This window comes from Exophiala spinifera (assembly GCF_000836115.1).
Source record: "Exophiala spinifera strain CBS 89968 unplaced genomic scaffold supercont1.8, whole genome shotgun sequence".
NCBI lineage: Eukaryota > Fungi > Ascomycota > Eurotiomycetes > Chaetothyriales > Herpotrichiellaceae > Exophiala > Exophiala spinifera.
In genome coordinates this window covers 1,231,044-1,257,564 of record NW_015622520.1, presented here as the reverse complement: position 1 = coordinate 1,257,564, position 26,521 = coordinate 1,231,044, and the positions used below count along the sequence as shown (strand labels likewise).

The following is a 26,521-nucleotide window of genomic DNA, read 5'->3' as shown; positions in this document are numbered from 1 at the left end:
CCCAAGGCAGCTTAGTGGGTTGGAATTGGCTTATCTGCATGGTACGGAGTAGAGTGCAAGAACATGCAGAGGTACGAACCGAGGCCTCCCGGGGATATGGCAGCGATGCTTGTCCAGCCCTCCGTCGAGCTTGATCTGCGACCCTTTGATGGACAGACTAAGGTACTTTCGGTCTAAGAAAATCATTTTAGGCAAACACGGCGGAGCTTGAGGCCGCTGGTGAAGCTATTTGTACTGTAAATCCTCCGAATGTCCCACTCGGACCAAAAATCTTCAGAACACTATGTCAAGATCGGCGAGAACATAACCGTCCACAGCGGAATGATTAGCCCTGCCTCTCTGTGCCGAGTATAGTGTGACGGGAGGTGCGCGGCAGCGGTTCCTCCCCTGAGCACGCCAGCCAGGGTTTCTTTTGGGCATCGCCTCCATGGGTATAATCAATCCGCCAGCTTCGAAAAGCCTGGGACAAGCGAGGGAAGACCGTTTGCAGTCTGACATCCTAGCTGCAGACTGACCTGGCTTCAATGTCACATCACCAGTACTCCTAGATAGTCCTAGACATGAAGCAGGGTGGCGAATCCTTCGGCTCCATCACGAGGAGAGACTTGGTTGTCAGCATGTCCTGTTGAGAACTCCTCAGTTGATTGTGCAACCTTGGAGTTGGAACATGACACAGGATGAGTTCGAATCTCACCAATCAACAGCAATCCTGTCCTCCGTCAACTCAGTCGGAATGTCCTGGATGGCTAAGGAAAGATCCGCTATCTTTCCGGTGGCATCATTCCAACATACATACTGTATGTGAAATCATCTTGAACGTGATGAAGACCTTGGGGCTTTTCATGTGTTTCACAGTGGGGGCTGTAGCTTTGGCAGAAGGGCCTCTAGATTATCACTTATCAGAGACGAGACTGGTATCTCGGGGGGCGTAGTCCGCGTTTGCTGTGGTGACACAGTTCTTGAAGTTGTACGGAGTACATAGCTCGAATCGCTCTACGGTACACAATCGGCCTAGTCGTGCTTGTACGTCCTGTATAGGCCAGTCCAGCTCCCAGCCTCCAGAGAAGCAACAGTGATCGTCTCTGAAAGATCAACTCCTCTTGCTGTGTTAGTTCTTCGAGGTGCGACTCGCCTCGAGGGTTAAGTAAGGCTCCAACCCGGCTAGAGCAGACTTTTCAGACAGTCCATCAAGGTGACCAGTGATGGCACCGGTCTCAAAAACAACCGAATCCGCGGTAACTTTGGTCGGTTAGTGATGACAATAAAATGTTACGCGCGACTGTGCGATTTGCGGATTCCCCTGCGTCCGACTCCAGCTCTTCCGGAAGGGCTTAGGTCAAGTCAGGGGTCGAAGAAATAGATATTGTACCCATATCCCTGCTGACGGAAGCTTCTTTGGGTAAGGTCTTTGTTCTGCGTGCAGGAACACCGCATCCCCATCCCTGCAAGTGCTGCAGCGCTTTCCTGGAGAGAATTTTGCAGAGTTTTCCGGCGAAACGCGGCTGCCGTCGTCACTCCACATGCTTGGAGTTCTTTGATTTGGTGTCGTGTCAAAGTCCCAATAGACGGAGGGGAATGGAGTGTTGGTCAATAAACACAAGAACAACAAAAATACACAAACAACTCGGAGAAACACTCTGATCCCTGAGAAAGGAGAAGATCCGCCTCGAGTCACGACGACGCGTGCACTTCCGGCCCGAGTGCGCGGGACCAAAAATACCTTTGCAGAATAAATAAGCAACAAACAAAGGCAAAACAATTCAATCAGGCAGGCCCGCCTGGTGTTCACAACTCGGCGATGCCATCATCATGCAAGTCGTCTCAGACGAGGTTTAGCCTCGCTGCTGCGTCCAGCAGCAACTGTGACAGATGTGAGGGGTGTTGCTGAAGTGCTTCACATGTTGATCCGGCTGATTCACCCTGCCAGGACCAAGTGCGCCCGTTGAAATCGCTTGAGGGCTAAAGTGGAGCTAGACAGGGGTTGCTTTGATACAAGCCGAATGGACAACAAGTTGCGAGCTTGCGGGTAGCGCGACGAGCTACCGTCTTCCAGCCACGGGGGTCACCGGCCCCTACGCGTTAGGTTAGGGTTCAGGGTTTGCTGTGGCCAGGCGACGACTGACTAGGATATTTGTACCCCTAGTGCTGGGTTCCATACCGAGGGCCCTGTCGCTCGTAGTCTAGCAGGGCAAGCAATAGTCTGGTCACCGAGCCATGTTGACGGCTGAGCGTGATGATTTCGGAAGACAAGGTCGGATATTGATTGCTTCGCCTACCAAGTATCAAGGCCAACTGTGGTGTCAGCGGCATGTGGTCGAGTAACGCGAATCTGAGCAGATCAACAACCCAAACTCAAGACGCGCACGGGATGCTGGGGCTAAAGGCGGGAGGCTGAGTGATGTGGAAATATCGAGGCGTCGACGTGCCGTTGAGGCGGGCTGTGATATCGAGAGGGACGGAGAGTTCGCGTAGAGAAAGGGATGGATGTGGTATCCTTGTGGTAGTTCCTGGTGGTGGCAGGCCTCGTAATGCTAGCAACAGGCCTTCGAGACGCTGTAACAGCTAACAAGCATGCCAACTCTGAGACTCGGAAGCTGAATTTCCCTGGTGTTTTGACTAGTCGACTCGATAGAGGCGTTGACGGCAATGCTGGTAGCGCAGCCGTAGCTGGTGACGGAGAATTGTATCCTCGCTGACTCTGAGCTCTCGACCCTGGTCCGTTGTTGTTCGGGAACTAACAAGTAATAACCCAGTCAGTCACCCTTGCTGAGCATCCACACAGCCAATGTACAGTACACTATTCTCCAGGCACTTGTACTTTTACTCGACAAATTCCAGCTTCCACCTCCCGGACACCTACATCTACACCACCTCTACCCATAGGTACCCTGCTGTATTATTCACTCCCTCGCTCACTCTCGCATTGCTCGCCTTGTTTCTTGTCGTCGATTGCTTTGCGTCTCGACGCAGTCCATCCCTCCTTCACACCTCGCTCGCTTCCGAAAGCGCCCCATTGTCCTCGATTCAACCTCAGCTTGACAGCGGCCGTCAGTCCTTAGCTCACCTTCTTGCACAAGCCGCAGTACCACAGTCCAAATCTCCTGAAACTCAGTGAACGGCTTCTTTTCGGAGACTTCTCCAAGATCCCTCTCCAGACGCACGGCTCACTGTTTGTCCCTCCCTCTCACGAGTCACAAGGTCATACAGAGTCCGTGTGTTGTTGACAAATTGCCGAGTTGTTGATAAACAAGTGGACGTGTCTCAGGTGTTACTGCACACCAATGGTTCAAGAGTAGGACTGGACTGACCCGACTTGTCGGTCTTCTGGAATTGAACTCCTTGCAACCCCTTTCATAGGAAAGGTCACCGCGAAGGCCTCCTACAATTCCCCAACCCTACGTCCGCGCGAGGAAGAAATTTGCTACAGTCTCTACATGATGGCTTCGCCCGACATGGAAAAACATTCGCAGGGTGCGGCCTATCCCTGGGTCCTCGAGCATCTGCTGGCCTACCCTGGCACATATGAAATCCCCTTGAGAACGATGTACACCCTTAATGCCACAACTCAGAATCAGCCTCAATCACCCCCGCTACCGTCTAAAGCAGTACCTGGCAATGCCTTTCCACGGAAAGTTTCCGATGCCGCCGAAGAGCAACAGAACATGACGACCATGACTGCTGCGGCGCAGTTGCGGGCAAACCTGATGGCTCACATCTCCCAGCAACCTTCTCAGCCAACCTCTCTTCCCCCCAGCTTCATTACCAGTTTCGTTCGTCGATGCTTCCCGCCGGAACTCGATCAAGTCGACTTTCCGCAAGCTCTGACGGCCATGGACTACCTCAAGGACTTGGAGGTCCGACGGAGGCGAGAAGTGGTTGCGGCATTTGATAAGCTAGGAATTGACCAAGAAGACATCAGCCACCGGGACAAATTGGCGCGCAAGTATCCGGGCGTACTCAGGTGGGTCATGGATATCGAGGAGAAGGAGCGCAAGGTTGAAGCTCTTTACACCCAAGTATACATTGGTCTGAGACGATGGACCCTCATCAACGAGCTCTCCTTGACTCCCTTCAACAAAGCAAACTGCATTGCCATGCTCAACACTCTCTACCCTCCCGTGGGACTCCAGAACAAGCACTTCGTCCAACCAACAGCTCAGTTGACTTCTCAGGTCCTGGCATCGCAGAGCGCCATGTTCTTCAAATACATCACGGCCGTCGAACAGAAAGGCACAGCAGTCCTCGGCACGTTGATGGATCAGAACAAGCAACCTGGAGATGCCACCGGATGGACTCATCTCCGGACCACCGTGGACAACTACCTTCGCATGGCAAACAGTGTGATTGATGAGTGCTACGACATCACCGGACGTGGGTGCCAGTCTCCCACCGCTGCCTCCTTCTCCTCGATTGATCTGGAGGATGAAGGACGACGTAAGGTTGACTCTGGTATCTCATTTACTTCCACCAGCTCGTCGAACCGCAACTCAGGTCAGAGTCACGTCACCAGACCGAGCACGAGCAGCAGCTTCAGCACTGGAAGTCGCAACCATAGCCGTCAGGTATCCAAAGACAAGGAACTACCCGAGAAGCCCTTACCGCCGCCAAAGGATGACGACCCAACGGTGACTCAGAAGCCAGGAGGATCTACAATGGAACGCATCGCTCGCGAACTTCGAAAGATCAAAAGTCGCAAGGATATCAAAGACGACGCCCGACCCCGGACTGCTGCGGTACAGCCAGTTGGCGCGACATCGCCAACAACGGAGCAATACCCTGCGGCTCCCTCTAGGGATCGTGGGTTGAGCTTCAAACGCAGCTTGAGGCGAATGAGGTCGAATTCTGGTTTCACCGAGAACACCACCATTCGCCCCCTCAGCCGCAACAACGAACCTACTATTCAAGAAGTGCCCGCCTTCGATGCGGATGAAATGAAGAGAAGAAGACAAGACTGGGAGAGCCAGCAGACGGTGAGGAATCAGGCCTCACATGCGAACATGAATGTATGAACTCTCGGTGTCGGATCGGAGTCTACGTCTTGACCGTTAGACGGCACGGCGATGGCGGGCCTCCTCGATGCTGACAAGGAGCATGAACACGCAAGCATTGTAACAGTCAATGGGTGTGCACGTTGACACGAAACTTTTTTGAATTGGGAATAGGCGCAAACGGTTGCGGCTACTGCTACCGCACATATTGAAACCATTATTGGACCGGGAAACTGACGGGTTTCTGGAGTAAATGTTTAATGACACGGCATGAAGAATGACGACGGCAAAAGGCACATGCTTTTAGATGTGTTTTTGATTTTTGAGCCTCGCAGCAACCTGTTGGTATTGATTTGGTGCCCACAAAGGTAAATCATCGGGCTCCCACGAGCGAAAAGGAAGAGGGCTTTTGCTTTGCTCTATAGCAATTGGCGTTGGACTGAATCGACAGTTTCACGATCAGTTAGTACTCGGATTTTTCCTCCCCGGAGGAAACGCCCCAGGCAATTGGTACTGCTTTTGAATCTGAATGTAACCATTTCCTCTTTGACATGACTTCAGTACATATTATAATAGGCGTAATAGGCTTCGAACTCGGTCTCCTGGTATTGACCACACAGACCGTACGTAGAAGTACGAGGACGGTGTACCTGATCGTCACAGGCTGCGGGGTCGTGGGCCAAATTTTGTCGTTGGCGGGAAACTGAACACCAAGAGCTACGCATAGAATGAATCTGTTCGCTTTGTAAATTTACTGTTGGATACACCGACTCTTGACGTTGGAAGAATTCTGGGTGGCTCACAACATTTCGAAAGCCTCGTCCTAGCAACCGTTTTTTTAATTTTCCTCGCATCGATAAGGGTGTTCCCGAAAATCACTTTTCCGTCCTTTCTCACCCGCCTGTCCGCTTCCTCTATATCTGGCCCGTACCTAGGGAGAACCATTTATTGACCTTCCGCCTGCGTCCTCCACGAGTGCCCCCGAACGACCCAGTCCTTTTTATCACACAGAGCGCCGCTCCTTGGTCTCAAGACAAGGCCACCGATCCACAAATACAAGCAGGGATAAGTTGTCGAAAAAAGGTTTGAAGGTTGAACTTTCGCATAACGATCGACGGGCCATCTTTGGAATCGGATGTTTATTTGAGAGAGAACCCGGACGAGGTCCAGACACATAAACGCACAAGCAAAACAAAAGAAGGGGGGAAATCAAAAGCAAAAGCAAAAGAGAGAGAGAGAGATAGAAACCAAAATGGAAACGACAACGACTACGACGAACCCTCGAGGCATACCCTCGTTCCCCTTCATGAACAACGTCAACGACTACGTCAAGAGTCTATCGGACGTGGAATCCACGCTCACGCGGTTCCAGGAGATGGTGTCCAAGTACACGTTCATGCAGCAAAACGTCGACCGACGAGCGGCGGGTCTGAGGGAGAAACTGCCCGAGATGAAACGGACATTGGAAGTGGTTAGGTTTCTGAAGAAGAAGCGTGCGTCGGCAGCGGCCGCGACAGACGACGACGACGACGACGAATTGGACGACCGGGGTCTGGACGAGTTGGATCTGGACGGCGGAAAGAAGAAGGGCGGGGAGATCGAGACGACCTTCTCGCTGCAGGACACGCTGTACGCCAGAGCGACCATCAAGCCGGCCGAGATCGACGAGGTGTACCTCTGGCTCGGGGCCAACGTCATGGTGGCGTACCCGCTCGACGAGGCCGACGAGCTGCTGGCCGGCAAGCTCGACAAGGCCAAAGAGTCGCTCGCCGCCGCCGAGGAGGACCTCGAGTTCCTGCGCGTGCAGATCACGACCCTCGAGGTCGCCATCGCCAGAGTCCACAACTGGGACGTGGGCGAGAAGCGGAAGCTGCGCAGTCAGGGCGTCAAACTGGGCGACGACGAGGCCGACGATGACGGTGGAGCCACAGGGAAAGATTGATCTCTCTGATCTGAGATGGTCTGCTGGTTTCTCTTTCTCCTTCTCTTTCTCTCCAGAGACGACGTTTTTTTGAACATTCCTCAAAAAGTTTTCAAAAGTTCCTAACTTACCAGACATACGATGTGAGTCCGCGAATATGGGTATGAGAAGGGTTTTAAAAGAATACTCACTCGTGCGGAGCACCCTGATCAAATTGACCGCGTCGACGTGACATGCATCCAACCTCCGATGAATTGCCACCCTGTCGAAACCAACGTAAGCGCGACGACGACGGCGACGACGACGGACAAAGTTCCTTCGACACACACACACACACACACACACACACACACACACACACACACACACACACACACAGAGGGGAAAAAAAACAGCAGTCCTAGTCCTAGTGTGAAGCCGGAAGCGAGGACCGGCAGGCAGGAAACACCACCAAAGGACCTCACAAGTTATGGATCTGCTATACAGAGCACAGATTTGCCCCCGACGACTTCGCGAAATGGTCGTGACGTTGACGACAAAATGGAGAAGAGATGAAACACCCCGATTTGCCTCGATTGCTAAACCCATTGAGAAAACAATCGGGGGGGAACGAGTCAGGGTGAGAAACAGAACGCCGGGGCTGTCCGCTCGCTGTATGAATGAAATCACAAGTCGAGACCTGTGTCTCGCGAGCGTAGTTAGAGTTATTAAACTCCGTTGCTACCTAATGGACGCTCGTACGAGAATGATATCTGCGAGTACAAGTTCTGACTACCCATAAACCATGTCCATCTTGAAACCTTCATACGCGGAAATTGTACTTTTTAAGTGTCGAAACCCCTGATAGAAGTGGTTCTCTTCTTCATAGCAAATGCCGACTCACGGGTTCAGAAAGCACGTATTCTAGTCTACTACTAGAACCATGCAACACCATGAGTCAAGGAGGTGTGGTTGGGAATCACGAACTGCTCATCTTCGGCATGCTCCTTCATTAACACATATCATCATCCGCGCTACTTATTCGCCTCGTCGTAGTCATACAAAAATATACTCATGTGCAGTAAAATTATCCCATCCCGCCGGGTAATCACAATGCACAACTCATAAGGTCATTAATCATACAGATAGATCTCCTTCGTGGCCGTCAGACATTTCCATGCCGTCGTTAAGGGGGTTCAATATCGTCAAGTCACCATAGTCTCGTGTAAAAGGTCTCGCCAGCTCAACCTGGATCGGCCAGTTGTAGTATCTGCATATCATCACTGTTGTCCTGCTCCATCACGGCATCCAGAAACACCGTCAAACGATTGTTTCTTGATGGTTGTGGTGTTTCGTCGTGAAGGTATTGACAATGGTCCAGGGCCGAGGGCTGATCGACCGTATCTAGCTCAAGTGGCTGGGTGAGACCACTCACGCCACAGCTCTCGGTGCACGAAGGCTCATGGCGGAAGTCTCTTGCCGCAGGGGTAGGTGAGCTATGACTTCGACGTCGGCGAATGTTATGTTCGGGTGGTCGCGGTTCAAGTCCAGATGCAAACGCACGAGTTTGAGCCTGATCATCTTGCCCTGACGACTGACCGATTGTCTCCTCTTCCGACTGTTGCGTACCTGGTCGTTGTGATTGATCATCGTCTTCCGTACCACGTTGCCGCGATCGCTTTTGATCTTCCGTCTCGCGCAACATTTCTGCGGGCCCTTTGACGATGGCTCCACCAACAGCGAGCATGATGGCGACACTGAATTTGCCCCAAAGATACAATGATTGACCCCAACCAGAGCCTGTTGATTTGGCCAGAGACTCATTGGCTTCACAAGTCGGATCATTACCACAGGCAGTACCATTTGGCGTGTCGGAGGAGGCTACAAGTTCGTCTGGCTTTGCATCCGTGTCGACTGTCACAGCAGTATTCTCACAATGCTTTATGGCTATGCTCTCACCATCATATTGTTCCCAATCCCATTCGGACTCTTCATAGCCAATACTACGATGCCCAAGGAACAATCCAAGAACCCACCAACTGAGTTTTCCAAAAGTCCCCCAGTTGACTCGCCATGCATTTGCAATAACACGACGAGCAAGTGCAAGTGGATCTTTTCTGAAGCTCCGGATGTAAGAGGTGTACCTCGTCAATGTCGCATATACAGTGCGGATGGTCATGGCCGCCAACGTCCGCGAGCCTATATTTCGCTGCTTGAGAAGCTCGAGTGGGTGTCGTGGACGCGCGGTGTTGCGAACTCGCTTTGGCAAGTGCCGTTCCCGATCTGTGTTGTCAATGACTTCCCGCTCGATAATAATGGGGTCTGTGGTTAGAGACTGTTTCGTTCTCTCAGGCATGCTGGCTCTCTTCAAAGCCTTCTCACGAGCCTTGAAGCTCCCTGAGATCCTGTCCTTGTTGCCCAAGATGGATTTGTGACGTTGCCGAGGGTTTAATGGTGACTCGTCGTAGTATGATGGAGAGTGTGTTGGCCCAAGTGGCATGTCATACTGCGTCGAAAACAAGGGACGTGGAATGTCAACATCGTGTCCCAAATGTCTCCGTGCAGCAATGTTCGGACGATCTGAATCCCCTGCGAGGACACTTGTCATGGGGTTATCTCCGCCATCAACATCAGCCTCGTATGCAGAATCTTCACCTTCGGAGGTTGAGATAGAGGTTCGCAGCAGCCAAGAGTCAACCCGCGGACATGACTTGGAGGTGCCGGAGGCTGGGACCTTAACAGTCATCTCGATGTCGCTGGTCTTTACTGGCGTGTTGTATTCTGCCCCATCAGAGCCTTGAGTGAGTTTAGCAAGAGCCTCATTTATAGCCTCGGAGCGGGAACGCTCTTCATGCTCGTCAAAAACCTCGTCCAAACTCTGAAATGAAGGCCCCGGTTGACCAACAGTTTCACTAATGGGGCTGATTGGAGAGCTGGTTCCTATGAAGTCTCCAGTCGTGCTACGGGAGTCCGTGGCATGATGTTTCCGCGGTACATCGGACGGCCCGCACGGCAACGACGAGGGTAACATCCTCTTGGGAGAAGTCATTGGCGATGTCGAAGGCATATTCCCATTGTCAGCAGTGAAAGTGGATAAGAGCAGAGGCTTCAGTTGAGTAGAGCCGGGCATAAACCTCCTTGGTCTTCGTTTCGAAGGTTGGCGTACCGGTAGCGATGGTCTGACGTCCGAATGAGGTGTCGATTCTGAGCTGCTCGAGACTTGAGAGACGTTGGTCATGTGTCGAGAGTGCGAATTCGTGAGCCGGGGGCAGGAAGTGCTAGATTCGGATCGAACCGAGCCCGTATCATCGGGGACTTTGGGAGAGGCTCCAGTGGTGCCAAAAGCAGATGCAGCATCTGGTGAGGACCCAGCATTGAAAGGGAAGTAGTCGGCAATTGGAAGAGCGGGCGAGATGACAACTGATTGTGGCCTACTCATTGGTGTTCGTGCCGGAGGAGAGGATGGTGCCCGAGGGATGATCATCGACATGGGTCGTGCACTTCGTCTGCGAGGAGTGGGAAGTTCGAAGTGGTGCTGTGCCTTCGTAGGTGAGAGTGCCAGTAATTGAGTCAAGACTTCATTCCGCTTCATCATGTCAAGGTTGGTGGCTGCTAGACTTGCTTTCTCTTCTTCCACCCTGTCAAGTCTCGCTCTGAGAACTTCGAAAGTGGTCTGATCGGCCCTCTTCTCCTCCCTGTCAATTTCCAGGTCTTGAATGAGGGCTTGCTTAAGCGCCACCTCATCCTCGAGATCCTTAATCTTTCTCTTCAATTGCAGTTCAGTCGCTGCTGCCCTCTCCACGGTGTCTTGTAACTCAAGTTCAAATGATGTCCTCATGACGTCCATCTCCTTTTTGAGCCGCTCGTTCTCATCTTTGGCCTTTTTCAACTTTTCCTTCCACGAGGTATTGGTCGTGGGAGAATACATGGCGTCCTTGACCATCTGCAACTCGTTTTCAATGTGATCGATGTACTCCTCCGAGTTGAATCGAGGTTTGGCATGAGAGCTTCGGCGATGAGAGCCACTCCGAATGGAGCGAAAGGACGGGGAATCCTTACGAGGCGATGTCCTGTGGAGATTGACCGAGACCTCTCTAAGGCCCATGGCGGTAGACTCTGGGGTTGACCGAGATCCAGTCACTGAAGGTGTCTGAAATTCACTTGGTGGGTCCTGGTATATGGAAGGCGTATGCTGCTTTCCACTGTCGACGCTATTCGTACTCGGGTTATCTTGGAAGACGGGGATTGGGGCTCTTCTCTGGGCACTTCGTTCACGGTAACCGGACGAATTCGTGATCTCGTTTAGAATAGAGGATCTTGGTGACACGCTGCTCATATCCTGCGATCGCTCTGCGGCCTCTGCGGCATCCTGGCGCTTGGCCATTCGAGGCGTCGTGTAGTAGGGGTTTTCGATCTCGGTGGGCTTTCCAAGGCGAGGGAAGGGTATGGAGATACCGTTCATCGACAATGTCTGAGCGGAAAATCTTGCATGTCGAGTGTTCAACAGGCGTTGCTGGCGATTGTGAGGAACCGAAAGAGGGCTTGTATGATTTGTTTGTTGCTCATACAGGCCGAGAGCGGTGGTGGACCGAGGACGTACGAGGGTAGCGGCCGGTGAACGAGGATGAGCATGGGCTGCATCATCCATGGCTTAGTGATCCGGTCATGGGTCTCTCACAGACGAAGTGGTTCGGCAGCAGGAAGGCATACCACAGGCGGTGTTTGGGCACTGGTTGAGGATACAAGTAACAGACGGCGGTAGGACGTGAATGCTGGCATTCCACACTCGCGCTGCGAAAATAAAGCAAGCGAGGCAAGTTCTGAAAGCGAAAGAATGTTGGGAGAAGTAAACAAGGCAGTGAAGGAGAGACGACGAAGCCACGTGAAGTTGATGGAATCGAACAACGGCACGAGAGAAGTAGAAGCAAGAACGAAGCTGCACGGAGCAAAGCAAAGGAACGCAAAGCAGGAAGAAGAAGGACGGGCAGAAAGTCGAATCCGCGATGTTTACGTTTTGCTCAATGGGGCACGAACCTCCCGTCACCCGCAATTGCAGCTGTCAATTTTCGATTCTCCCCGAAGTCATCAACTTTAAAAACTTTGCAGCAGATGTGAATGGCCTGATGCAGGGATCAGCAGTTAGACCGAGGCAAGAATCAGTTCCCACTTGCAGTCCCTAGGCACCTACAGTAGGTAGTTATTATTACAGTATTGTATGTACGGAGGACCTTGGGTACCTCTGTAGTGCTAATTCTTTGTCCCTGGTACCCGGTCGACCCAGTACGCGGACCAGGCTGACCATGCTAAGTACCTACCTACAGCCTACAGGTACCTTAGGTACATAATGCTGCCTTACAGTAAAAGTACAGTACAGTACAGGTACATAGCCTTGTAAACCCTCTTGGCAGCCTCGTCGGCCATTATCACGTGTGGGCAGCTACTGACGGTACTAACTACAGGTAGTTGAGGTTAGAGCTCCTGTTAACTAGTACTACTACTGTACTAATACTAATTATGTACTCTGTACTACGATGTACAAACAACTCCCCCCGGCCCCGTCTTCTTCCTTCGTCAGCCGAGAGACACCGAACCACCTCACCTTGCACGCGATTGTTTATATCTGTCCGAGTATTCCGTACAATCACCGGCGTCCACCATAACATGTGCTCGCAGCAAGGCTCAGCTGACCGTCCAGTGCCATGTCAACAACAATCTCTGTCGTGTTGGGCCCACGGACCGTCACTTTCGGTCAATGCGTCTTTATGTCCACACACTGACCCCTTTACCCCATGAATATGCGGCTCTTTGTCACTCCTTGTCTGGTGTTACTATTCTCTACCTGCCCATGAATGGCTTGATACGACCTTCTTCACAATGATGTTGGCTTTACACAACGATTCCGTTGGGCAAACAATGGCTCTTACAATGTCCGTTTACCGGCAAGGCAAGTATATTGCAAGTTGGGAGCGAGAAGTCATACTCCCAATGTTCTTCCACAAACACGCCTGAACCTGAATCTACCCCCTGTTTTTGAGCCCAACAAAACCCCCTTCGATCTTTGCTATCGTTCCATGCCCGATTCAACATGTGCAAAGCCATCCGCTATCGCTTTCTCAAATGCCTCGAATTGCCTCTGCATGCCCGCGGTTGCTGGCAAGGCGACGGATCCATAGACAAAATAGTCTATGAGCTCTGTGACTATGCCAAGGGCAAGGTACCAGATAAACAGCCTTATGTTGTAGGCTATCCCCCCGACCAGAAAGCCTACAATTTTTTCAGAATCCCCCATTGCCCTGTCGTATGTGAAGAGCGTGAAGTTGATCTTCTCTGTGTCCAATGCCAGAAGAGGCTCTTCCAGGATGGTCGCTCTGAGAGACCTGACCCCTGGGCAGAAGCTTACGACTTACTTTCAGATCCACAACACGAATTCACCTGGCATGTCCCCTATATGCCATGGCAGAATCCCTTCTTTCGTGAGGTCAACTGGAATCCAGTGGAGAGACCCGCGCCTCTCGACGAGCCTCCTTTCAGCCCCAGAAACGGAGCAGACTATGTCCATCCAGAAGTCGGAGTGCTGAACCCAAACGATACTCCCACTAGATGGCAATCGGCCGACGGACGTGTGGTCGTCCTGCTGGACACGTCCGAAGATAAAGAGTATAGAATGACTGAATGGCCTGTGGAAATTAGCGGGAAAGCAGAGGAGCTTATCGCATGGGAGTGGAAGCAACAATGCCTACTGATGAAACAACAGCAGCAGCAGCAGCAGCAGCAACAGCAACAGCAACAACAACAACCACAACAGCCACAATGGCGCCCTAGAGACGCTTCCGAAACATCATCCAGTGATTCATCGTCGAGTCAACAATCAGGCCGAGGGGCCATCCGAGTTGGTTTCAATGCGTGCGAATCTGGTGCTGCGCCGGCTGACATCAATCAAAGTCGACAACACCTCCAGATCCATGCCCACCCACGTGCCGAGCTTGATCCAATCTTTGATTCGTTGTGTCAACTATTGCTGCAACCGGTTCCAGCCGTCACTTCTCAAATCCCATCACAGACGACAGGAGTCGTTGCACCGCCGGCCCCGACAACGGCAACTCAACCAAGTCCACCGAGACTCACGCGTGGTCGGTTGTTGTCTTCCACATGTACCCGGCTGCCCAGTATTCCAGGCTGGGAACCGGACTCGCCCAGCAAGAGAAGCCGCGAATCAAGCGTGGACACTGACACCGCTAGTAGATCGTCCAAGCGTCGGAGACTCGATACTGACAAGCCGCCAAACAGTTCCCACGATGCACCTCAAGATCCTCAGCCCCTGCCCTCGCAATCTTCCAGGAGTGCTGTCGATCGGCCCAAGATCATCTTAAGATTACGAAATCCCAATGCCGGGGCAAGAAAGCCGTCACAGCCCAGACCAGTTAAGATCAGACTGATTGTGACCAATCGGTCACGACCCCAGACCTCTGACGCCGCGCAAGGTAAGAACACGGGCATCTTCAGACCAGGCCTGCCACGCTTGAGGGTTTTCATCCCTCCCGCTCCGACCGGTACCATTGTTCAGCAGTTTCCTCCCCAGGGACTGCCAGCCAGCGGATACGTACCGGGCACCGACATTCGAGTGGGTCCTGTAGACAACAATGTCCGCACGCGGCCCTCCCCAGACATACCATCCATCTCGTCGATCTCCTCTGGAGAAAGCAGCAGCAGCAGCAGCAGCAGGACTGTGGGCGACGGGTCTACACCTTCCGGCAAACCATCAGTAGGAAGCGGCTCTGAAGCTGAAGACGAGGACGAATCGACAGCCTCTTCTTCACATGCTTCCGCTTCCAGGACCACTGGCACGAGTAGCACCGCGAGCCCGTCCCACGTGACCAGCGTCGAGACGCCATGTCCGAAGCCCAAACCTGTCAAAATCCTCCTCAAGCTCGTCTTGAAGCCCTTGGGGGTGACGAGGAACAGCACAGGCCAGCAGAGACGTTCTCATTCCTCGCGTCCCGCCGCGCCTCGAGCCCCAATGGGTAGTCCCTTGCACGTGTCCACTGGCCTAACAACGCGAGCCCGAGCTCGAGCACAGCGAGCCGCGCGAGGTCCGATGACGAGAGCCAGACTGCGAGCGTTGCAGGCAGCCGGGGTCTAGTACCAATTATCCTAGCTGGTACTCGTGCGAGCAACTGTGCTCGTGATGATAGAGTTGTCACGGATTGAGACTTTACGACGTGAAAGGAAATGACAGCGGCGATCAACTGGTCAACACTCGTTCACGTACGAAGGGTGTGTCTATGTGTGCAATTGTTTATAGTAGCACCCGTATTGGATCTGCAGTACCCACTCGTTTGGCTTCCCATGCCATTCTTAACTCGAGGCTGGCTCTCTCGATCTGCGGAGACGTCACCACGCACCGCAAGGGTTACGACTCCGAATGGGTTATGACTGCCCGTCACCGCCACGAATGAAGTCGATGTCGGGAAAGGGGTTTGGGGGGGGAGGAGTGAGAGAGAACGGGGGTCCGTCTCTGTCGACGTGAACGAAGCGTGAAAGCCATCGTCGGCCTCGACTTGTATTGTACAGACTTCTTTCTTGTCAATGAGTGGGTTGAGTGAGTCATGTGTGATCGACAGTGGACGGCCATACAGTCAGTCGGTCCGTCGGTCGGTCGGTATATTTTGAGGAACAAATCTAATCTCTCCATTGAAATTGTCCCTCGTATTTTGAAATGGCAACCAAAAAACATCTCCCAGATGATCACATTTCTTTTCTTTTTTTAAAAAAATTAGTTCTATACGAGTTCCAACTGAGAAAAGCAATTGCTGTGATAAATAATAACTGGCGCTCGTGGACATGGACCCCACTTAATGAGCGACTTCCCAATCTCATATTGTAACTGCACTGACCCCCCCCTGGATCACTGCGATGATAGATGTCACTTCCATCACCACCACCATACGAGATTTGTGCTCGTACTGGCATGTCACATCTACAATGTCCAGACCAGTAAGTAACTCAGAACATCAACCAGGCAACTAGTGTATCGGCTTGGACTGTCTCACGCCTCTGTTCTACTTCGTCACAATCTGGAGTGATGGTCTTTATGTTGAAAGAAAAGAAATTACGCTGCTCGTGATCAGAAGATGCAGAAGAGCGAAAACAGCTACTTCAAGAGCCCATACAACATGCAACTTCTAGTTGCATCAAGTAGCTATTCTCATGTGTCAGCGGAAAGTGTACCAAAACACCCATGTGCCAGGGATCCTGCTCCAAAAGCGCTGTTTCGTCTTTGCAGAGGAGTGTTGTCGTTGATCAGCGCGAAACAGTCCGTAGAACACCATAGTGGACTCCCTCGCAAAAAACTTCAGGCTCGTCTTCCAGATCCAAAACCCCACGAGCTCGAGTAAAACAAGAAACAAATCAACAGCCAGGTATCATCGAGCGTGCGCTCTCTCGCCTTCTCAACACCATTCCGAGAAGAAGAAGAGCAAGGTGACTAATGTAGCCTGGCTTTCTTGCCGGCGTAGGTATTGAACTCCGTTCAACGTCAGTCGTTAACTCACTGGCTCATTCGTTTGTTAATCATCATGGTCATCATCATCATCATCATCAAGAATAATAAACACCTCTGTTTGAGGCGTTGATGTCGGATCTGCTTCACCAGACACATTGGAGAGTAGGTCTGATGCTCCCGCTGCATGAGCATGGGAATTGGGTGCTTGCATGTCGTTTCTGGGTTTTACTTTGGCCTGTACTGATGGATCAACCTTGGTTTCCCAGCTACCATCCCGAGATACCACAATCGCCTTCACATCCAGGCTGTCGGTCGCATCCAAAGCCTTCCTGACATTGGTCAGAAAGCCATCAATGACCAGCATTTGAGGCCTGGCGTCTTTCTTGCAAATAGGACATTTCCATTGGTCTGGTTTCGTTACACCGCCGTGGTTTGTACGACTATCGAGATATGCGTCAAGATCGAAGCATTCACGATGCCGGCACGCTCTACTGCGAGTTGGGGTTGACCAAATACATGACATAAATGGGTCCACTAGATCAATGCTGATGTATGACTGTGCAACGACCAGGTCTGCGTCGTCGGTGCCATCCGGGTGGGATTGAAGTGTCGCGACGATTGACGCCATAACGTCTGCCGCATCAGCCTGTCCGACCATTGACCGAACTACCTCTCTGTCAGCCACTGTGATGACTTCAATTGCCATCAAATAGCTCATTGAACGCTCTCTTGGATCGAAATTGATGCAGATTACCACCTCGTTAACTCCTTCCTGGAAGTAGTCGGTCACGTCGGCCGGAATATCAGCACCATGGTGGGCTCTCCGTCGGAAATCAATGCCCATGTTGTCATTGACCGAGGCGGATAGGTGGCGTGGCCATTGAGTTGGTAGCGTGATATATTCCGATTCGGCAATATTCTGCAAATCTTGGTTGTTGTCTGATCCTATGCATTTCAACCTAAACTGAGTACTGCCATTGACAATCTTTCGATGAGCTGTGAAGGAGTCGCCGACCACTTCTTCGCTCTGCGCCTTTCTTGCCCAATACTGTTCTGGCACCTCAAAGGTCCATTCAGCCATAGGTGAATCGACGTTGAGAAGCTTTGATCGAGTGATGATAGTCTCCACGTATTGGTACCACTTACTCTGGGGGACGCCATCCAAAGAGTTGACTTTGTCCATAGGTGGGGTGTGCAGATCAGCTTGATGAAGCGCGTAACGATCTGGCTCCGGAGTAGCAAGGATAGGTAAAGTTACATTTCCGTCTCGGCCCATGAAGGCGTCACGAGGTCTCGCTTGTCGCACCGCCGTCACGGGAATCATTTGAGGCACATGTGCTCCACGTTGAGCCTGGACATGACCGTCGCCTCCCCCTTGAGGTACAATGCTAGTGCGGTTGCGAGGTTGATGACCGGTATTCTGATGGATAGTAAACGTCTGAGTTGGGAGAATACAGGAGTTCAGCATAGCTTGGGCTGGGGTCATCACAGCACCCATGGTTGGAGCCTGACCTTGAGGTACTGTAAAAGGAAGCTGTTCTGTGTGGCTAGCGCGGATGGGCCCAGCGACATCGGAGAGTAGTCCAGGTTGTAAAGAGCCGATAGAAGCTTGCTGATAGAACAAGGGGGCCGCTGGCTCTGGGACAGGGACTGGTGATAGCTGTACTGTCCTGGATGCCAAGGCAGAAACCTGATTACTCTCACCTTGACGCGGTAATGATTGACCTTGGAGCCCAGGTTGCCCGGCAAAATATCTTGCCATGGTGCTCATATACTGTCTCAAGAAATCGGCTGCTGGTTTTGTGACTTGACTTCCGTTTGCCGCCACAAGTTCTTCAACCGAAAGAGTGGTCTGCGCAGGATCTTTCAAAGCCTGCTCAAACAATTCCGAGGCGATGGTGCTCCAACGCGCGTCAGCAGTACGTAAGCGGACAAACATCTTGTAAATGGTCGCTTGGAGAACCACAGATGGGAGCTTCAGGAAATATTTGAGCTGAATTGGACAAGGAGGGCCCTCTGCTCTGGAAAACACATTCCAAGTTGTGGTCCAATCCTGCACCAGAGTAGACAGAAACCGCTTGACTGGGCTCACCTGACTAGCCAGAACCAAGGCTTGTGGAGTAGGAGTAGGAGTTAGGCAGTGATTTGCAGGCACTGGGAACCGGGAGAATAACTCAGCTACTGCCGGACTCAAGTAACGATTGCCAAATAGCAAGTGTTGCTGTAAGTTCATAAGACCCGATACATGGCTCTGGTCTAGACCGAGTTGTGAGACAACCTGAGGTTGTCCAGAAGACCAGGAACAAAAGAAAAGATGCATGACTATGAAGAAAACATCATTCACCCTGCAAGCCTCTCCCAACATAGAGATGCGCTGTCGGTCGACCGCGTTAACGGTTCCAATCCTGGCAAGTGCAGACTCGAACTGCATGGTCAGGATGTTGGTGCCGGGCGTAATAGGTGAATTGAGGGGCGTAGGTAGTTGTGAAGAGGCGGCTGATTTATCAGACGAGATCATTGTCCTGGAATCCCGTCGATTTGTGATCTCAGAAGCTTTTCGACGTCTTTTACCCAGTCTGTGAACAGAACTATGGCTCGGGGCACCATTGGCATGTTCGCCAGAAGTGGTCGACGGAGGGAGTGGAGATGGATCGCTTCTGCCAGCTGGGCTCGATGATGTCGGATTGTCTGTAGGCATAGTGGTTCTTCTCGTGTACAGTCGCCGTGCTTGAACTTTGGCTTGCGAGATGGACTGTTGAAGAGGTCCAGCCCGAAGAAATCTCAAGAGACTGGTTTCGACTTCGCTTCACTTGGGAACCGAATAATCGCTGTAAAGGAATTGGAGGAGTGTAGGTTGAGGAAAAGAGTGCTCTGCCGCAGTATTCCAACTCTGCTAGTGACGTGCTGCAACGAGGGCTTCGTGACAGAGAATTCCAAGCAAATTTAGGTAGTCACCATGGGCTTTCCAGATTTCTTAAAAGATATTTCCTGGCATTCTTCGGTGTATGGCAATGACAAGAATTACAGAGAAAGGCAGGATCGTGGAAGGAGGCGTGACCGGCATCTGGTATGCTTGTCCTCGAGGTCGCAGGAGCGAAAGCAAAAGAGCAAGGGGAGGGGAGGAGAGACGTAGGAGAAAGGCTTGGAAGTAGGAGGTTCTATGCGAGTAAAGCTGCCTGGCAATCGGTGAATCATGGACAAGGCTGTTTGCAAAAGAATAAAGACCTTACTGCTCATGCGGTGAAATGGCATTGTAGCATCAATTGACCAGGGTGTCGCGCTCAAGCGAAAGGCGGTTGTCGAGACGGGCGGTTAGCAAGCAAACATGCAAACTCCTCGCTCGGAAGTCACACCTACACAATGTGGCAGTGCTTTTTCGAGTGCTTGCGTGGATATGGTTGCTTGTGCGGTCGTGGAGGATTGGTGATGGTGAATGAAATGTCTGGTGAGCGCACCCTCTCTCGATAATGGTCACAGACACCAGGGTCAGAGTCAGAGTCCGAACTAGTCCGTACACGTACGAGTGTACCAGGTAGGCGAGCCTAGTCTCTGCGCGAGAGCGCTTTGGTGGAGCTGGACAGTCGTTACAAGTCGAAGGTGGTTTGAATAGTGCGGAGACAGTGAGGCTGGTGTTGTAGTTCTGGTACAGGGGTGATCACTGATCCGTAGTCCCCCCTGGGGCGCCGGCGGCCGAAAGGCTCTGAGAAAACGATTTGCACAGACTCTGACACCCAATAAATCATGCACTACTGCTAACTAGGCCCCGTAGATAAACTGCCAGGCCTTTTGCTGCTAGCACCCAACAGTCCTCGTGCCCAGGAACGTGCAAACTGGCCCTGTGGAAGTGAAGCACGCCAGGTGTAGATGTGACACCTGCAAGCTGCTGTATGTACATAGTGTTCGCTCGCGAATCTTCTATCTGTACTTGACTTCTTCCATGTTGCGGCTACGTTCTTTCTGATCCTTGTGTGGTCCCTGCTGCAAACTGGACGTGTGTCACCCTCAACCCAATCTGCAGTATCACCCAACACTGCGGCACCGGCAGCCACCAGATCCATTACGCGCAGCACAGCGAAACCATACCAGACCAACTCACTGTCCTCTACACACATCTCCCTGTACCACAGTGCTCGCATTACCTCTGTTCCTCCCTCGAGTTCCTATATCGACCCGACCGCCATCGAGAGCCATGCGAATGCCCACCCCTGCTCCCCTATCCCGTCGATCGAAGGCAAACACGGGCTAAAACTTCCATGAAATTCATCAAGAACAACGCTCGGGTTCTGTTGCGCTTGACCACTCAGCGAAACAACGTAACTGAGCCACAATGGCGCTTCCTGCTCAACAACGACACCAGGCCGCTTTGCAGCCGGGCGACTTCTTGGTGGTCATCCGTGCGTCTAAGATCTTCTCTAGTTGGAATCCTAGCTAACAGGGTAACTTGGTAATAGACGATTTCGATGCGCGAAGTCCTGATGAATTGACCCTTCGAAAATCAGATCATATCCAGCTTGTTGAGCTGGATGACGGCTTCGGGGATGGCTGGTTTCTGGGAAGACACCTTGGACGTGAGGCAACGGGCTTGTTTCCAGGTGGTAGGTTCAAATCACTCGTAACAGATGGCCAGGCAAATTAATATACGGGCAGTCTATACCGCCAAACTCCCTCGAAACTTCTCTCCTGTTGGCCTCCCACCGACGAGAAGCCCTCCCTTAGCCGCAGAACATTCTCCGTACAAATCAGTCGAGCTTGAGGGTAACTCGCAATTCATGGGCTCGGCTTCCCAAGCTTCTTCGTTTCTCTCGAGAACCTCGATGCCTCCCTCTCCCTCATACATCCAGCGTAGCATCGGTCAAACGCTCGCAGGGTCAAACGGTGGCGAAGAAAGCCCGGTTATGAACGAGACTCTTAGCGTTATAGAGGAACACATAACCGACCTGAGCACTCCTCGCCAAAGCCTAGCCCCTCCCCAACCTATTATGGAGGACTCTGAAAGCGATTATGGCAGCCACATTGATCGCGCGTCCTTCATCGCTGGGCCTGAGACAGACAGCGAAGATAACACACCCTTGCTCGAGGCAGAAGTCAAGCAGTGGGATGCCAAAGAGACGGCAGAATTTTTAAGAGGGATCGGGGTAGATCCCAAACACTGCGATATTTTCGAGGAACAGGAAATCACTGGTGACGTTCTACTGGAAATGGATCAGTCCTTCATCCACATGAAGGAATACGATTTTGGTGTCATGGGTCGCCGCCTGAAGACGTGGCACAAGATCAGGGATTTCCAGAATCGGATTCGAACCACAAACGTCTCGCAAAAGAGTGGGCTTCGACAGGCGAACTCGACGGAGGATGCCCCGAGGATGCCTACGCGTGTCATGTCGGGCAACACAATTCTGCCCAGGATTCCGAGTCTCATGGACGAACGAGGGCTTACACTCCGTCAGTCGCAGCAGCCTCAGGCGAGCAGTCACACTGCTGGCGCATCCCCAGAACCGCCCGTAACACCTTCATTCGCACGCCCACAGTTGGGATCCAGCACTCCGCCATCTCCATGGAGATCTTCCATGGCTACCGAAAGTCCGACGAGGCCTTCCGCAGCGTCAATCCGTGAAATGAACCACTCTCGTCGACATTCTTCCATAGACTTCGCCAAGAACAGTGTGTCTGATTATGCACCCTCGTCCTCTCGAAACACTCTGCCTCGTCCCCACGGGAAAAAGGCTTCTCTGGACAGGGACTGGTCCATGAGCAACGCAACGACCGCAGATGCTGGCGAAAGCACTCCATCGCTCAAAGTGAGCACGGCTGCAGATACTATGGATTTGAGCACGACACCGCCTTTCCTGGGTGATACTTCTACTGTCGATCTTGATCGAGGCTACTTCAGTGGCAACGAGGTCGATAACAGGAAAACCCGTAATACGTTGAGGAAAAGGGAAGGCGCAGACAGCGCCAGCCATTCTCGTCAGTCGAGCGCAATGGATGACTCGAAGCAATCAAATCGAACTTCGAAAAGGCATTCCCGGCTCAGTAGCCTCGACTCCAGTCGCAATCCAACTTTGGTCTCGTCGGCCGCTAAAGCATATCATAGCAGTTCATACAAGGGACGATTCCGATCAGCAAGTGCGCGTAATCTGATTCCGCAGCGGTCACCAGTGGTCACCACGTCACCAACGGTTACAAATCTCGAGGATGATAGTCTCTCAAATGTTTCATCTCCACGAGGGATAAGCGCGACCACGTCACCAGCTGTACCGGCTTCTGCCCCATTTACGACAAGCCAGAAAGCTCGGAGGTTATTGGGTCTGCGTGCTGCTTCGGAAGCGGTAACAGGAAGCGAGAAAGAAGCTGCTGACATGACAAACATTACTTCCGAGCCGCTGAAGGAGAGTCCTCTGGCTTCGCCATCGGGCTCTCAAACGCCCTCCGCCACATCACGTAGCTTTGACATGGACAATACGGATGCCTCGTCGAAAGGCACTACCGAACACCTGGGCCCGCTCCTACACACCAAAACAGTGGTACGAACGAATCCCAAAACGAAACGACAAACGAGTGCATACACCAGAGGTCTACTCCAAATCTCGCCGGCAGAAGCTCGCAAATTTTGTGACCACTCTGGCTGGATGAAGAAAAGATCAGCAGGTCTCATAGGACAGTGGAAGCCTCGACTGTTTGTTCTTCGTGGTCGAAGGCTTTCCTACTATTACTCTGAAGATGACACTGAGGAAAAGGGCATCATCGACATATCAGGGCACAAGGTACTGGTCGCTAACTCAGACCCCATAGCCACCCTTCAAGCCACTATCAGCGCTTCGACACCATCCATAGGATCTTCATCCTCTCTCGCCGAGAAGTCACCAGACGCGACTCGCGGATCTGGTGGCGGCACCCCGTTTTTCTTCAAGCTTGTTCCACCTAAAGTCGGCGTCTCAAGAGCCGTCCAATTCACTAAACCAGCGGTTCACGTTTTCCAGGTCGACAACATTAGTGAAGGCAGGAAGTGGATGGGTGAAATTCTGAAAGCCACCATCGAGCATGACCTTACGAGCTTTGAGACCACGAACCGACAGAAAACAATCAGTTTGTCAAAGGCGAGGGCCAGAAAAGAACGACCTCCTGCTCTCAAAGGAACAGAAGGGCTTGGAGAAACGACGGCCGAATTAGCCGAGAAACCAACACCTCTTCAGGAGAAAGACCCCAATGAGGCTGGCCTTAATATACAAGGGCTCAACTTCAGTGAATCCCAGATCAACCTGTCGCTGACACCTGGCCTATCAAGCGCCCCTAAATCTAGCCACGAGGATGATGAGAGTCAGAGGACATGACGAATTATGGATTGGATAGCGAGTTATAATAGTATATGTAAATACTCTCGGTAGAAGAACAAACTACCCTAATGTCGTACCTTGGCCGTGTTTCTCAGCCTTTTCAGACGTTGGTGTTCGATGTTGTAGTTCGAATCGTATTTCCCTGGAAACATGATGCGAGGAACGGAGTGCTCTGGACTTGGACTGATGTCTGTTAAATGGATGTTGGTGGGCACTAGTAAATTAGGCGCATTGTCTCCCCTGAAGGTTCTACGCGTCTCCTCACGACAACAGCGAGGGCGTGTGTATTTATTTATGCTTATTGTTTTTGGATGTGCAGGCGCATCTTCGTCCTCCATCGTTTTTTCGTGCTTCGATGTACATCCTTGGAGTCGCAGGGAGGTTGCTGCGCATCCTTCTACCTTTGGCCGTTTCTTTGACGCTTTATTTGTATTTATACCCTGCCTTCCACGGCTGCGTGTTCCCAGTCCAGGATGCTTCCACGACCACGGCCTTCGCCGAGACTCTCCAACAACATCGGCCGCTTAGACACGCCCTAGATGCGAGTGTTCTGCCTTCGGTTCCTTTCCGATTACTTGTACTCGCTGATCCTCAGTTAGAGGGAGACAGCTCGCTGCCGAAACCTGAAGATGCGTTCCTACGAAAGTTAGAACGCCGCTGGGCCACGATACGCGCAACCGAAAGCCACGACCTTAACTCTCAAATCCTTGAGCATGTACGAGGTATACTGCTCGAGGATTTTCCGACGACTTTGCAGGCTATTCGAAAACAACTGGATCTCCTCGGCAACGATTACTATCTGGGCCACATCTATCGAAGCCTACATTGGTGGACCAAGCCTAGTCACGTAACGGTGCTCGGAGACCTGATCGGGAGCCAATGGGTCACTGACGAGGAGTTTGAATGGAGAGGGTGGAGATATTGGAATCGAGTCTTTGCCTCTGGACGAAGAATAAGCGACAACATAACGAGCTCAAGTCACGAAAAGGAGGAACATGTTTTCGAGACAAGAGACGTTAGTTGGACGAGAAACATCATCAATATTGCGGGAAATCACGATGTTGGTTATGCCGGAGAGATATCTCAGGGCAGGATGGATCGCTTCGAACGGGTATTTGGAAAAGCCAACTGGGATGTCAGATTCCGCTATCCTGACGGTGATATCCCCAGAGACGTGACCACCACAACGCCTTCCTTACACCTGATCGTGCTGAACAGCTTGATCCTTGATTCGCCAGCGCTCTCAGACGAACTCCAAAGTGAAACATTCGGCTTTATCAACAGACTGATTTCGGATCGTTTGCGACCAGTCGAAGATAGTTCCTCGTTCACACTTCTTCTAACACATCTTCCTCTTCATAAAAAGGAGGGTGTATGTGTGGATGCTCCATACTTTGACTACTGGGGAAATGATGACGGTGGTGGTGTGTATAAACCACATGGACTCAGAGAGCAGAATCATCTTAGCACCGAAGCAAGCCAGCACGGCACTCTCGAAACCATTTTCGGAATGACTGGTAACATCGATGCGCCAGCACAGGGCAAGGGAAGGCATGGGATAATATTGACTGGGCATGACCATGAAGGATGTGATGTCTGGCACTATATCCCTTCCAACACGACTTGGTCTAGCTCGACAGAGAATGTTGAAGATAGGAAAGCGGCATGGGATGCAGTACGTTGGGATCAGGTCAACAAAAACAGTTCATACACTGGAGTGCGGGAGATCACGCTGCGAAGTATGATGGGGGATTACGGTGGCAACGCAGGTCTCCTCAGTGCCTGGTATGATTTCTCGACCGAAGAATGGAAGTACGATATCTCCAGGTGTGGCTTGAATGTCAAAGTCTGGTGGGCTGTGCATGTCGTTGATTTGCTTGCGATTGCTTTCTCTCTGCTGTGGATGGTCGACCTTATTACTCGCGCCTTGTTCCCTGCAGGTCGCAAACATGTCCAACATCCTTCACTTGTGCAGAAGACGCAGGCAGATCATGTGGCTTCGTCAATAGCAACGACCTCAACTCCAACGAGCAAGTTCAACAGGGAGACACTAAAGGCAGACATGAAGCCAAAATGAGAATGAACGCAGAACACAGATCGTACACAGCTCCCGGGTACCCTTGGTCACCTCGGGATGAAACGATTCCTCAATATTGTGGCTCGGGAGCAAAGCTACTCTGTCACTATCATATTCTGATGTCGATTTTGACAACTTCTACTCTGTTGAATTCTTGATTGCTCGAGAATACCCGATATTTTAGAAAGCGCCCGCCCAACTCTATCAATTCAAGAAGCCAGCTGTCTAGCTAAAGATCTCGCGATGGTCATCATTGTCGAAGAAGCCTCAGAATGTTGGAACTTTACCGTTCCTTTAAAGACCTGTTACCTATTCAACCGTTCCCCAGAATCGAATCAGCGAAAAATCTCTCTGCAGATGTTAGGGGCCCACGAGTCCATCTACAGCGATTCATTTCGCTGCTCACAAAAAAGCGATCAACGCGACCCTACCACCAGTGATTGTATCAACGCGAGTGTATGCAGAGCATGAATCACTTACGCAAGCACAGAAGTCGCGTCGCGTGTGACTGAGCCGATGATACCCTTTCGGCCCTTCACTATCAAGAGGTGGCAGTATCAGGTAGAGTTTTCAGGCAGTGATGGGTGCTTCCATTGAGTTCACTCAACAACATTTGATTGTTCACAACCGCCTCTTCCCTTTCATATTTCATTCGTCACATATTCTCTCACACTAGTCATATTCTTGCTCCGCGACAACTATCATCATCTTCTTGGAACC

General features: G+C 51.7%; 7 protein-coding genes across 7 annotated transcripts; 5 read left to right on the top strand and 2 right to left on the bottom strand.

Moving 5' to 3' along the window:
- Positions 1-3,437: 3,437 nt before the first annotated feature.
- On the top strand, positions 3,438-5,009 carry PV08_10478 (uncharacterized protein; the record flags this gene model as incomplete). The annotated part of the gene is made up of 1 exon (XM_016384792.1): positions 3,438-5,009. One exon carries the CDS (start codon positions 3,438-3,440, stop codon positions 5,007-5,009), a length of 1,572 nt encoding a protein of 523 aa, XP_016231394.1.
- A 1,231-nt stretch (positions 5,010-6,240) lies between these two features.
- PV08_10477 (uncharacterized protein) lies at positions 6,241-6,930 on the top strand (the record flags this gene model as incomplete). The annotated part of the gene is made up of 1 exon (XM_016384791.1): positions 6,241-6,930. The coding sequence occupies one exon, from the start codon at positions 6,241-6,243 to the stop codon at positions 6,928-6,930; it is 690 nt and encodes a 229-aa protein (XP_016231393.1).
- Positions 6,931-8,131: 1,201 nt separating this feature from the next.
- Positions 8,132-11,536, bottom strand: PV08_10476 (uncharacterized protein; the record flags this gene model as incomplete). The annotated part of the gene is made up of 1 exon (XM_016384790.1): positions 8,132-11,536. One exon carries the CDS (start codon positions 11,534-11,536, stop codon positions 8,132-8,134), a length of 3,405 nt encoding a protein of 1,134 aa, XP_016231392.1.
- A 1,437-nt stretch (positions 11,537-12,973) lies between these two features.
- PV08_10475 (uncharacterized protein) lies at positions 12,974-15,028 on the top strand (the record flags this gene model as incomplete). The annotated part of the gene is made up of 1 exon (XM_016384789.1): positions 12,974-15,028. The coding sequence occupies one exon, from the start codon at positions 12,974-12,976 to the stop codon at positions 15,026-15,028; it is 2,055 nt and encodes a 684-aa protein (XP_016231391.1).
- Positions 15,029-16,454: 1,426 nt separating this feature from the next.
- PV08_10474 (uncharacterized protein) lies at positions 16,455-19,088 on the bottom strand (the record flags this gene model as incomplete). The annotated part of the gene is made up of 1 exon (XM_016384788.1): positions 16,455-19,088. The coding sequence occupies one exon, from the start codon at positions 19,086-19,088 to the stop codon at positions 16,455-16,457; it is 2,634 nt and encodes an 877-aa protein (XP_016231390.1).
- A 1,629-nt stretch (positions 19,089-20,717) lies between these two features.
- PV08_10473 (uncharacterized protein) lies at positions 20,718-23,721 on the top strand (the record flags this gene model as incomplete). The annotated part of the gene is made up of 3 exons (XM_016384787.1): positions 20,718-20,784; positions 20,842-20,985; positions 21,038-23,721. 3 exons carry the CDS (start codon positions 20,718-20,720, stop codon positions 23,719-23,721), a joined length of 2,895 nt encoding a protein of 964 aa, XP_016231389.1.
- A 358-nt stretch (positions 23,722-24,079) lies between these two features.
- Positions 24,080-25,801, top strand: PV08_10472 (uncharacterized protein; the record flags this gene model as incomplete). Its single annotated transcript, XM_016384786.1, has 1 exon — positions 24,080-25,801. The coding sequence occupies one exon, from the start codon at positions 24,080-24,082 to the stop codon at positions 25,799-25,801; it is 1,722 nt and encodes a 573-aa protein (XP_016231388.1).
- Between the last annotated feature and the right edge of the window lie 720 nt (positions 25,802-26,521).